The sequence below is a fragment of the Acanthisitta chloris genome, unplaced genomic scaffold, assembly GCF_000695815.1.
Source record: "Acanthisitta chloris isolate BGI_N310 unplaced genomic scaffold, ASM69581v1 scaffold11085, whole genome shotgun sequence".
Lineage (NCBI taxonomy): Eukaryota > Metazoa > Chordata > Aves > Passeriformes > Acanthisittidae > Acanthisitta > Acanthisitta chloris.
Window position 1 is genome coordinate 38,658 of NW_008672112.1, and position 12,977 is coordinate 51,634.

At 42.5% G+C, this 12,977-nt stretch overlaps 1 protein-coding gene across 1 annotated transcript; it reads right to left on the minus strand.

Moving 5' to 3' along the window:
* Nucleotides 1-276: 276 nt before the first annotated feature.
* On the minus strand, nt 277-12,948 carry WDYHV1 (WDYHV motif containing 1; the record flags this gene model as incomplete). Its single annotated transcript, XM_009074396.1, has 5 exons — nt 277-410; nt 8,735-8,859; nt 9,195-9,343; nt 11,832-11,882; nt 12,847-12,948. Coding segments are annotated over 5 exons (561 nt in total), but the record flags the coding sequence as incomplete, so codon positions are not given.
* Between the last annotated feature and the right edge of the window lie 29 nt (nt 12,949-12,977).

The following is a 12,977-nucleotide window of genomic DNA, read 5'->3' on the forward strand; positions in this document are numbered from 1 at the left end:
TCCAAAATCTTTATTTACTGCTCTTTCAAGTTTGGGCACAGTAGATGGAAAAGCAATATGCTTATGGTGGGATGTCTGCCTTTGATATTAAAACCCAAGTTCATTCTTATATAATCAAAATAAAAGAGTTTATTCAGTTCGTAATTCTGACCGAGCATTCTATTTCTCCAAGTACTTATTCCATGTACAGAAATGTAAACCATAAATACAATGTAAGAGCAGCAAACCAGAACACATCCACTTGCAACAGAGGCAGGGAGAACTTCTTTGTTCACTTTATTGTCCTTCCAAGGAATAGCTGTAATCAGTCTGTCTGCCAAATCGATGCACAAAGTCTCGAAGGGGGAACACTGAGCCCCATCCCACTTTGGGATTCATACTGATGAAATCATCCAAGTTCATCTTGGAGTCTGAAAAAGGACCAGAAAAGCGAATATTTAATTTCCTGATGCAACTTCTGTAGCACAGGTAAAAATCTATCAACAAAATGCTCCAGACCCCTCTTTGATAGTTCTGTTCATTCCAGCAAGATTCTGTAAGTTGTATGGTCCTACAAAAACATTTCCAGTCTCTGAAATGTAGTCTCTGCCTCAATTCCTCTCTCTGCCCACGGCAATAATCACATTACCAGATCAGTAAGTATCTTTAGTCATTAGAGACTAGTAGGTGTAGGAAAGGGAAAGATTTCTCCTGACAGCAACAGCCTAGAAGGGTCAAGTAGTGTCAGCAAAATGGAGTGCAAATACCAGCACAGGGAACTGTAATGCAACAGGTGCTTCCTGCAGTCACACAAATGGGATTCCTCAAAAGCAGGGGAGAGATTATTCCCCCATTTAAGTTCTGAACCAAAGTCAACTAAGTCAACTTTTGCACTGACTACAGAGGAACTGGATCACAGTCAGAACTGGAAGTTGCTTATTGTCTCTCAGAAGTGATTAGCCCCTTGGCAAACCTAGAGTTTGTTACTCCCCAGATTACAGTATTTGCTTTCCCTCCAGGCCTCGCTGTACCTCAGCCCACTGCAGGGACTGAATATGCAGACAGGAGGAAATGTCTGACCTAACCCAGCCCACGGCCTAGAGCGATGCTCAGGTGAAGGGCACAAACCTAGGCTGGGGGAAAACACTTTTTTTCTTTTTGTTAATCCTGAATGGCAGAATGAAGTCAGAAGGGGAAAAGTTTGACTGCCATAGTTTCAAGAGAAAAGTAACCATGACTGCTCTTTGCCAGAAGATTAATCTGCTCTGTCCCCTGCAGGAGAGTTTGAAACCATTCTGTCCCATTCATGGATCCCAGAGAGCTCTGTGGAAGTGCTGGTACACAGTTTTGAGTTTAGGTGCCTTATACATCCCTTTTCTGGAGCTGGCCTGGTACAAGCTTTGCTGACTCAGAACCATATTGATCAGGGAATCAGCTCTGGCTACAAACATCCATGGGCTCCTTGTTCTCACTGATGGTCTCACTCATTGTTCTCACTGATGATGTGTGCAAACTATCTTTTTAAATGCCAATTAAAAGAAAACTGGAAGAGAATGAATCTAAGGAACAGAGTGGTAAAGCCACTGCTAGAGCTTTACTTTACAGATTTAGAGCTCACAGCTTTTTCTCTGTATTAAGTATTTTTTTAACATGGATGATTCACGTGTGCATTTAAGGATTAAAAACCAAACAAGAGGAGGCTTTAATGAATAATTATAAAATCATGAATGGAATTTGCTTCAGTTGCAAAAACCTTGTGTAATTAGGCTTAGCATTATGAACATTATAAGCAAGGAAGGGAAGATGATGTTCAGGAATCCCAGACCCAGGAGTCCCAGCCATAATCCAGCCTCCAAAGGCCTCTGTTTGCACATCTACCCTACAGCATGGCTCTGTGATTTGTCTAGTTCCCAACTCTCACCCACTCTGAGGTCTGGTTGCTAAATCTTTTCTTGTTAACCTGTTTAAGCTCTACACATGGAAAAATCCTTATGTCCAGCCAAGCATGGTCCTACTGCTGGAGTAAGTCTGGCAGAACAGGGACAATTTCTGCTTGACTATGCAGGAATTTAAAATAGCACAAGCAAGGCAATTTGCTGTTGCAGCTCAAGAACAAATAGTAGTGGGTAACAGCTCTTGCTTGCTGCTAGGCTGGCAAGCCTGTTTTCCAGTTCCAAACTGGAACTTTTCAAACATGTCTTTTCCTCCCAGATGCCTCTGTTTTAAAATTAACATGATTCTTAATGTAATTTAAGAACAAACAAATAAATAATTCCCTGCTTTATGTGTACTGAGCATAGTAGAATAACTTCTTCAAACTGTTCTGTGAATGGCCAAGCAGTTCAAAGGGGATTGTTCCAGGAGTTACAAACACAGCAGCTGTTAGTGTGAAATAGTCTCTGAAATTCGGAATGATTGTGGCAGACCATAACGCAGTCCATCAGAGAAGTTTAATGAAAGGAAAAACTGTTTTACCAAAGCAAACAAGTACATTCCTGCGAGGAGCGACGACCTAAAAACCAGTCCGTAGATGGCACTGGAGCAGCATGGGAACTATTCATAGGGAACAATTTAGTGAGACCTCTCCCGTTTTATTCGTGTAATAACAGTCTCTCTATGCCGCTCCTTTCTCATAGGCTCTGTCTGAACGCCGTGCGTGCCGTGTTGGATCTCACAGCCTTAAGAAACAGCTCGGCAAAAAAAACATGAGACCACCACGAAGTTCTCTTCACAAAGCAGATGAAGAGCAACAAACACCAGAATTTACAAAAGACACATCTGGATGCCACAGTTGACAAACCAACAGGATTTCTCCACAAGAGCAAGAAACAAGCTTTGTCTATACATGACATTTGTACAAGGCCAAGAGCAGCAGAATTGATTTTTTTTTTAGGATTTACATTACACTTGCAGTCCTCCTCAGGTGCTGTGGCTATTAGACTAGCTGGCATTTGTACATGCTCAGAGCTCATCTTCCTCTTGGACCAAACACATTTTGTCTCACACACACACACACAGTGACACCTCTCTGACACATTCTGGGATTCCTGCATAATTTCAGTTTTTTTTAACCAAGTCTGACACTTTTATCCTGAGCAGGGGCAAAATACAAGGCCATGCACTATCATGTGGCATTGTTAGCCAGGATACTTGTGGCTTCTGCCAACAGCAGTTAGAAAGCAACATTTCAGCCAAGCCTCAGCTTGGCTCATGGACCTTGGACTAACTCGGTGTAATGACAGCTGCTGAAGGGCTGCTGGAAGCAAGGAAGTCTGGAACAAAGCCTCCAGGAACAGTTCTGCTGATGCCTAACCTTGGAGGCACTTAAAATACTCAGAAAGTTGGGCTCTTCCCTGACTTGTGAAGGTGTCTGAAGTTCTCTTCAGATCCCCTTCCCTTGTCTGAGCAGGTAGATAGGTCAGAAAGACTTCAAGGAAGAAAGATTCTTCCCATACTCAGCCGCAGAGTGCTGGACCCACAGCTGAGATATAACCATCCTGCTTGACCTCGGTGTAAAACACAGCTCACTCTACATTACCTTTCACAGAGAGTGGTGTAATTTCAATAAGCCACTGAGGGAATTCAAATACTTGTCTCCTTAGTTGGATCTTTATTGCCTGTATCTGACTTGATTCATTGTTCCCACAAAAGCTTATGAAGTAAGGACCTAACTTGACAGTCCAGAGTTTTATTTTCAAATGAGAGGAGGAGAAGGTTCCCATGCAATGCACAGGAGCTACATCTATCCATATCAGTGCTTTCCTTTTCACTTTCACTAGGATCCTTTCACCACCTCAGAGAGGAGATACAGAAAGCAACTGCAGACATCTGCCTGGCCTCTGTCTAGCAGCTTGCTTGTTACACAGATGTGTAATATCTGCCTTCAGAATTTCTCAGCTGTCCCATTCATGCTCTTCAAAACAGAAAAAAACACAACCCAAGTAAAACCCCATCATTATTGACTACCAGGGATTTTAATTACAATAAAAAGAACAAAAAGCCTTTACAAATTAACCCTGTGAGTGTGGCACCAAACACCTTGGGAGAACTGAAATCTAAACCAATGCTTTTCAGTGTCAGAGCTAGTGCTAACAGCTGCACGTAAGCCACTTAACCATCTGTTCTGAGTGATTTTGACATGCACTGTGCAAGCTGTATTTAACACAGCCTTGCAGTATGCAGGGCTGATCTCATCAGCTTTTGTAAACTAAGCAGAATCAGACCTCATTAATTCGTGGAAAGAAGACCTAGAAGAAAACCCCAGGCTGGGCTCACCAGCCCTAGAATCATGAATCTGTGCACCAGATCACATCATCTTAATTTTTATTATCTGAACAAAATACCCTGTTTTCTTTCAACGGGGGCCACTGGCAGCCAGGTGGCACCAGCCAAATCTGCTGCAGCTCAGGTATGTTTAGTCCAGCCAAGATGCTTTGAGGGCAGGGCTGGGTCCCAATTAGGTTAACCAGCTTCTCCCAGCACACACGGCAGCAGAGCAGAACAGAGGCCAGAGAAATGCCAGTAAGAGACACAGAGGCCTAACTCTGGAAAACAGCTAGAGCAGAGCCAGTTCCAACAGGCTAATGCTTAGCATGTGCATTCTGATCAGATACACAGGTTTCAGGGGTTTGTTGTGGTTTTTTTGTTTAACTGATTGGACTGGTGTTGTTTGTCTTTTAAAAAAATGCTTTCAAAAATCACCTTTTTCCAGATTCCATTTTTTAAAACGTGGAGTAGAATTTATAGCTCAATATAAGTTTACTTTAGAGGGTTTACTTTGTAACCCCATGACCAGGACAAATACAGTTTTAGATTTAGTCCCTTTGAGTTAGTAGAAGGAAAAAAAATGCTTAATTGGTTACCGATAGAGATTGCTCAATTCAATTACAAATGGTTTTGACAGTGGGGGTGCTACAGCTCCCCCATGTCCAACAGAACCAATGCCAGTGGCTCCAGGATGGACCAAGACCAAGGCCAAGGCCGAGCCAATCACTGGGGGTAGTAATGCCACTGTGATAACAGATTTAAGACTGAAACAAAGTTATTGCACAGAAGTAATTGCAGCCAGAGAGGAGTGAGAATATGTGCGAGAAACAACCAAGCAGACACCAGAGTCAGTAGAGAAGGAGGCAGATGAGGTGCTCCAAGCACTGACAGCAGAGATCCACCTGCAGCCCATGGAGGAGACCCACAACTGGGCAGGTGGATGCCTGAAAGGAGCCTGTGACCCCATGAGAAGCCCATGCTGGAGCAGGCTCCTGGCAGGGAGCTGCAGACCCATGGAGGGGGAACCCATGCTAAAGCAGCTTTCCTGGTAGGACTCCTGACCCCACGGGGGAACCCACATTGGAGCAGGCTGTTCCTGAAGGACTGCACCCTGTGGAAAAGATACCACACCGGAGCAGGTGATGAAGAACTAGAAACTGTGGGAAGGACTCACGTTGGAGAAGTTCGTGGAAGACTGTCTCCTGTGGGAGGGAGTCCATGCTGGAGCAGGGAAAGGACTCCTCTTTCCAAGGAGGAAGCAGTGGCAGAAACAATGCATGATGAACTGGCCACAGCCCCCATTCCCTGTCGCTTTACGCTGAGCAGGGAGGAAAGAGGTAGAGAATTGGAAATAAAGTTAAGCCCAGGAAGGAGGGAGGGGTGGAGGGAAAAGGTGTTTTTAGGATTTGTTTTACTTCTCATTATCCTGCTCTGGTTTTGATTGGTAGTAAATTCAACTAATTTCCCCAAGTCAAGTCTGGTTTTCTCATGATGCTAATCGGTTTGTGATCTCTCCCTGTCCTTATCTCAGCTCATGAGCTTTCCTTATACTTTCTCTCTCTTGTCCAGCTAAGTAGGGGAATGATGTGTGACTTTGGTGGGCACCTGGCATTCAGCCAGGGTCAAACTGCCATACACATCAAGACGCCTAGGAAAGAAGATGTCTAGGAAACAGAAGTAATATAAAAACCTTACATCTTCTCATGAGCTTAGGAATTTGGCTACTCTAAATGAAAGCAAAAAAACAAACCACCCCACTGACACAGATGTGCCTCACAAATAAATTGATATTAAAACAATATGGGGTCAGTTCTGTCAGGCGTTAAATTGCAGTCACCTCTAACATGAAACATGTGAGCAATTTAATCTTATGCAAACACAAATCAACATGGAAAGCAGAGTACTCTATCTAAGTGAAACAGCAGGGAGAAAACAGTCATCTGCTATGAAATTTGGCAGGGACATGAACATTAATACCTCAGGCTCCTTTATGATAACAGAAGGTCTGCCACCCAGTGTTCCATCAAGTTAAAAATAAGGCCCTTTTATGCCTGATAAAACTCTGCTGAGACATTATTTTACCAGTCTCTAAAGAAAGAGAATTATTAGTTCCACTTGTTGACAACAGTGCTTTCTAAACCTGTACCTTGGCCTGCAGGACATGGCCTCATCGACAGATCTGCATCACTGAAGTCCAGGACTTTGTTTCAGCTAAAAGTTAAAGCACATGCTTGTTCCACAACAGTTACACCCAGGCTCCTGGTGACTTAGAGCACTGTGCACATCGAAGCACACATCATTATAAGGTATCTCCAGTGAATACAGGGAAGACAAAAAAATAAAGCTGGAGGAACTGTTACTAAATGAAACACAACTTGATCTAAATATCCTAGATCTTAGACAATCTGTTCCTGTTCTGACCCAGACCTTGAAGCTCCCTAATGAATGACTTTCCATCTTCAGCAGGTGCAGAGTAACAAGTTTCTTTCAGCCAACTGAGCAGAGTCCAGAGCACATCAGCACAGAACTGGATTACAGCGTCCATTTGGAGCTCCTCAGTACAAACCCAAACATGGACAATACTGGAGTGAGCCCAGAAGAGGAACATCAAGTTGTTTGGGACAGGACATTACATTCAAGGAAAGGCTGAGAGAACTGGATCTGTTCAGTCTTAAAAACAGAAGACAAAGGGGAGATATTACTGCTGCCTACAGTTACCTAATCATTGGACACAAAGAAGATGGAGCCAGAGCCTTCTTGGAGGAGCCTGGCAATAGGATAAGAAATGAAAACAAGCAAACCAGAACACAGGAAGTTCAGATTACAAACTAACATTTTTTTATTTATTTTTTGCTTATCGTGACAGTTGTCAAATATTGGAACAGACTGCCCAGAAAGGTGGTGCAATCGCCATCCCTGGAGGTGTTCAAGAGTAGACTGGACAGAGCCCTAAGGAATTCCTGTTTTGAGCAGATGTTGGACTGATGACCTGTGGATGTTTCTTTCAGCATAGCAAGATACAGAGCAACGAACTAAAGCACAAAAGGAAGGAAAAGCTGTGCATCTTTATCTATCAGCATCACAGAGACAATCTGGATGTTGTCTGAGACCTGGGGCTGCTGCTCATCAGTGAGGTAAAGCTCAGCCAAGCAAGTATGGGGAGAGTTACAGGGTTTGCAGCTCTGGAGTCATTCACCCCAGCTAGAAGTGCATATACACATCTGCAACTGTTTGAGTAATTCTGTAACTTACTATCCACAAGTAATGTCTTTACTCTTTTGAGTAGAACTTGTTCACTTCCCTGGTCTGTCCTCATATTCCTCACTCTTTTGCTTGCTTTCAGCAATCACAACCAGGTTTCCACAGGCAAAAAGTTCTCAGCACCAAGGAGGCTCCAGCTAATGGTGAACCATCCACTGTAGTTCAGGCATTCTACATTCCCTTATGCTACCTTTGTATAAAACTCTACTGAAGATAAGAACCAAGACAGAATTTAAGGCAGCTCATGACTGGAAAACACTTCAAGCTTTAGAATGAAGATTAGGTCTGTGCTCCTGCCCACTCTTAGAATTCATTTCTACTCTTATGTGAAATACTAAGTTTCCTTAGAAGCTAAAGCAAGTACTAAGAATTAACTTCACAGCAATATACTTGGACCTAAACATGAAACGTATTTCTTTGACCCTGCCTTCTCTAACATAAACACACAGCAGTACTGCATTATTAAGAAACCAGCAAAACCAAACATGCAGAGCAGTAACATGAAAACTCCTTCGTTCTTGGAAGAAAATGAGAGAACAAACAAACACGTAGCAAATGTTAGTCAGCTTGCCAAACGTGATCAGAATAAGCTGAAGAGCTGTGTGATAAGAATGGTTTAAGCAGCTCTATAGAATAGATGGCAAGTCTTTACCTCTCTCTCTGCCTGGCTCAGAGAATATTAGCTAGACCAGCACTTAAAAGAGGCTTAAGGCTTAGGGAAAGCCCTGCCAGCATGCATGAAGCCATCTTTGGGTCCATTCACCTGGTAGAGAAGCCTCAAATATGTTGTGCAGGCAAACCCATCACACTGAGCGGAGCCTAAAAACTCCCTCCAGCCAACACAGTCTGCTCTGATAGAATGGAACTGTTAGAGCTAGAGAGTGGTATAATCAGTGCGTTAAAAATTCACCTTGTGACCCCTCAGCAAGTTATTTGGCCTCCTTGCTTCAGATCCCTGCTGTACTGAAAGAACAGTATTACCTAACTCTCACTCTCTGCTCAGTTTACAAAGATCAGTACTTAATGTATGATAACAGTGAATGCCAGGAAGTATGTTAGACTACGTGTTCAGAAAAGGGAGTGCCAAATACTTCATAGCCCTATTTTATTTCCATACAAAATAATAAGCTAGCTGACACATGTTATGGAAATACATTTATTTTCCATGTGCATCCTGGACTATGTCATTCAACACTGTAAGCAGGAGGAAGGAGTTCTGGGAGCTTACCTGCAGTTTCAATGCAGGGGTATGAAGGAGGAGGTTTCTGCCATTTCCCATCTGCATCCTTCATATGAGATCTGTCTGAAGCAAATGTCTTCAAGTACAGATCCGCTCGAATCATTCTGATTTTTCTAAGAAAAATGCAAAATTGTGTCAAAAGATGTGTGTATACAATACTGCATTAGTCACTCAGAACAAGGGCACTTCCCTCTCATCAAGGAGCATTAATGTCACTAAATGCACAAATCAGCAATATTGTGCCAAGCAGCTAACAAGAAACCACAGTAGGAAAGAAAAGGGCTTTTGATGACTAAGGTAAAGAGCTTTAGAAAAATAACACAATGCACTTATTTTACTGAAGTATAGCAAAAAAACCCTCTGTCACTATGCATCAACAATCAACAAAGAAAACTTCAAGTCTGATTTAATGAAATAACATTACAGTCTTTATATCTTATGTCATCACCTGTGAAATTCCGGACGAAGGCTGTCATCCAGCCTAAAGGCCTCCACACTGTACACATCAAAAGGACATGGGAATGGCAACACTGTGTCAAGATCATAAATGAAGTTCTGCTCCCCACTGGAAACATGAAGTAGAATAACATGGTAGTCCTGGGAGGAAGGGTAATTACCATCAGTTAAACAGCAATTAATAAGAATCTGGGAAAGGGAGTGGAAAAAATGTGCTTCCTAAGAGGAGAAGTTCAAATCCTTTTTTTTAAAGCCTCCTTTCTTTCACTGAATACTAACCCTGTAACATTTTTGGCACCAGGAGAGATTTCCTAACGCCTGTACACCCAAGGTGCTTTTCCAGAAAACTTGGTGTTGGAGAATGGCTAAAAGAGCGGGGACATAATCCTGGGAATACACCTGGGGAAGGCTAAAAAGAGCAAGGACACAGTCCCCTGGGAACACAGTGTACAAGCAAGGCTCTGGAGATAGTAACTTATATATAGATAGGGAGTAACTCAGCTTGGCAGATGGTAGGGGCAAGTTGTCCTTGAGAGTGAGACAAACAAGTTTGAGAGAAACAGCTAGGAATGCACCCAAGCCTGAGAAAGTAAGAGATAATCCTCACAGCTGTAACTGCAAGTAGGGAGGGTACCTGAATGCTATCTTTAGAGCTTAGCCAATTATAAATGATTGATAGTTATATGCCTGTCCTGCACTGTATAAGAAAGAGCCTGTCGGACAATAAAGTTGGAGCTTGCTTTATCATTCACACTGAGTCGGCCGCTTGCTTCCCCGCGCGGAACTTTCACCCTTCCCAACACCTTGGTACTCTTCCCACTCCTTTGGGGCCTCCTTTGATTTAAGCCTAGAAAGCTAAACTAAAGTGCACACTGCTTCTAAGAAAACAGGAAGTCTTTCGTGTTCCACACCAAACCACAAAAGTTGAGTGGGAAAGGAGTTTTTGTCTTAAACTCAATCCTAAATACAAGCTCAGAATGAGATATGGTGATAGCTTAACATTAAAGTTACCTAGTGGTCTAATAAGATTTTGTGCCTGTTGCAGAAACAGAGTCTGCGAATTTGAGTGCTGAGTGTTCAGCTGCCTGAAAAACCAACATGCCACCAAAAAAATAGCAACAGTCCAGATCAAGAGGACCACAGGAGTAAGACAAATTCATTTAGCAGCTATTGAAGCTGAGAAAAAACACCTATGGGTACTCTATCACACTGTTTCAAGATAACTCTTTTGTCTTGACATTTGATTTATGAGGTGCAGTTTTATTCCTCGACTTGCAAGAAACATAGGTGGAGGTCTGGGCACACTGTAGTTCCTTATGTTAGGTGTCAGGTATGTACACTGCTGCTTTTCAAAATGAAATTGAAGGTAGCTGTTAACAGCTTGCTAAAGTTTACATTTAATCCACTCACACAAAGAGTTTGGAGCACTGTCTTTTGACACTTTAATATCAAAACCACAAAGGTATTTGAATGAAAAAGATTTGGGCAGGCTACTTCACCAGACCAATGCACATATACAGCTGTATCCAACAGTGTGTGTATATATATACACATATACAACAAGAACCTATCACAGAGCATAAGAAAAAATAACTACAAGCTTCACACATCCTATGATCCACTGAAACATCAAAGCTAAGACATCTTTCAATCCATGGATTTTTATGAGACATCCACATTCTGCAGTGGCCTTTCCTGACTCTCCTATTCCTTTTCAGGTCATCTCTATAACACCTGGATTTTTTTAAAATTAAACCTTTTTTTTTTTTTTGTACTGCAAAGATACCAATGTTTTGGGAGATAATGAATGATTCAGAAATCAGAGAACTTCAGAAGTCTGCAGATTATTTCACAGTTTTAGTAACAGAAATTACAACAAGAAATACAGTTTTTCCCAGGCCAGATAACTGAAAGATTCTAATGATAGCAAGGAATTCTATAGCAGCAATTACTGAACTACATTAATTGATCAAATGATGCTCCAAAGCCACTGTTTATGGGTCAGGTTAATTTCTGACACCTTAACACATATATTGCTTGTACTTTTCTACCCTCTGGCAGGCCTACATAAATACTTTCATCCATCTACTTCTGTCAAGTACAGCCATCTACTTAAAACTTTACAAAGTTGGCAGCCTCGACACCCAGATAACTATTTTCACAAATCTCTTATGTACAACCCCATCAATGTTAAGGCTTGTCACTGGTAGATTTTACTGACCGACTTGCTGTTAATTTACAAGGGATGGTATAAATGAGCACCACATTTAGGCTATTTATAAATCTGTTGTAAAAGAATAATAAATATAGTAAGAAACAGTACAACGGTTGAGGTTGGGACTTCAGGAGGACATCAGGTCCAACCTGCTGCTCAAGCAGGCACACCTAGAGCCAGCTGCCCAGGACTGTGTCCAGACAGCTCCTAAACATCTCCAAGGATAGAGACTCCACAACCTCTCTGGGCAACCTGCTCCAGTGCTCCACCACCCTCAGAGCACAAAAGTGTTATGTTCAGATGGAACAGTTCATTACAGTAAAGAGAGCTGACACTGCCCAGGTCTGATCTTGAAGCTACCAACTACAGAGGCATGCACTTGAAATTACTGAGAGAGAGAAATTAATTCCTTACCCAGACAACAGGCTCATCTCCATGTCCAGATTTCTGCTTCCAGAGGGGAATCTGAAAGTTATAAGTGAATCTGAATTGAACAAAACATTTCAAATTAATACAGCTGAATTTCAGGTAAATTGGTTAGTTCTCTGCTAACCTACCAACTTCCTCATCTTACATCTGTGCTGCAGTCAGAAATGTTTCTCTAGTTTCTGTCTCAGGAGCATGAAGTCAGAGACACTATTCTGTGCCACATTACAATAGGCTGTCCAGAGAAGAGGTAGAATCACCATCCCTGGGAGGGTCCAAAAAGAACGTGGCTGTAACACTTGGGGATATGGTTCAGTGGTGAACACAGTGGTCCTGGGTTAAGAGTTGGACTTGATAACCTTAGAGGTCTTTTCCAACCTTAGCAGTTCTGAGACACAAGGAATATAGCCATTCTTCTAAACTGACAGATTACAGGGAATAATTACCCCCACAGCTCACAGGGACATCGTGCCTCTTCCCACTGTCCTGGATGCAGCAGGTAATTAAAAGATCTCTCATGGTGTGGTTTGCACACCTCTGTACGGTATAAATGAGCACCATATTCCGGCTATTTCTGAATCTGTTGTAAAAGAATAATAAATACAGTGAGAAACGGTACAACGGTAGTGTTTCAGTAGGTGAGCTACAGGATGGGTTTGGACTGTCTCACTCACAGGTTGGGCTAAAGGCTTGTGATAAATGACTGAGTCCCAAACAGGATCACAATCAAATTTTACAATTTATTAAGCAAATATGGGCAAGCAAACGGCGCTGGGTGTGTGTTGGTGGTGCAGAGACCCCTCCGCGCACCCAGCGCCCTTTGCTTGCCTATATTCGCTTAATAAATTGCAAAACTTGATTGTGATCCGGTTTGGGACCCAGTCATTTATCCCAGGCTTTAACCCACACTGGGCTGTGGTTAGGAACGCTGGGACCATGTCTCACCCATTCTGGGCTGCAGAGCGAAGGCCTGAGCCTCCCGGATCTCATCCCACGGACTCACCATCCTCCTGTCGTTGGATATGAAAACAGCATAAAATTCCTCCAAAGGGTATCGAGTCTGACTCTTGATGTACTCGCAGAGCTTCCAAACATTTTCTTCACTGCAAAACACAAAATCGACTATTTATTCCC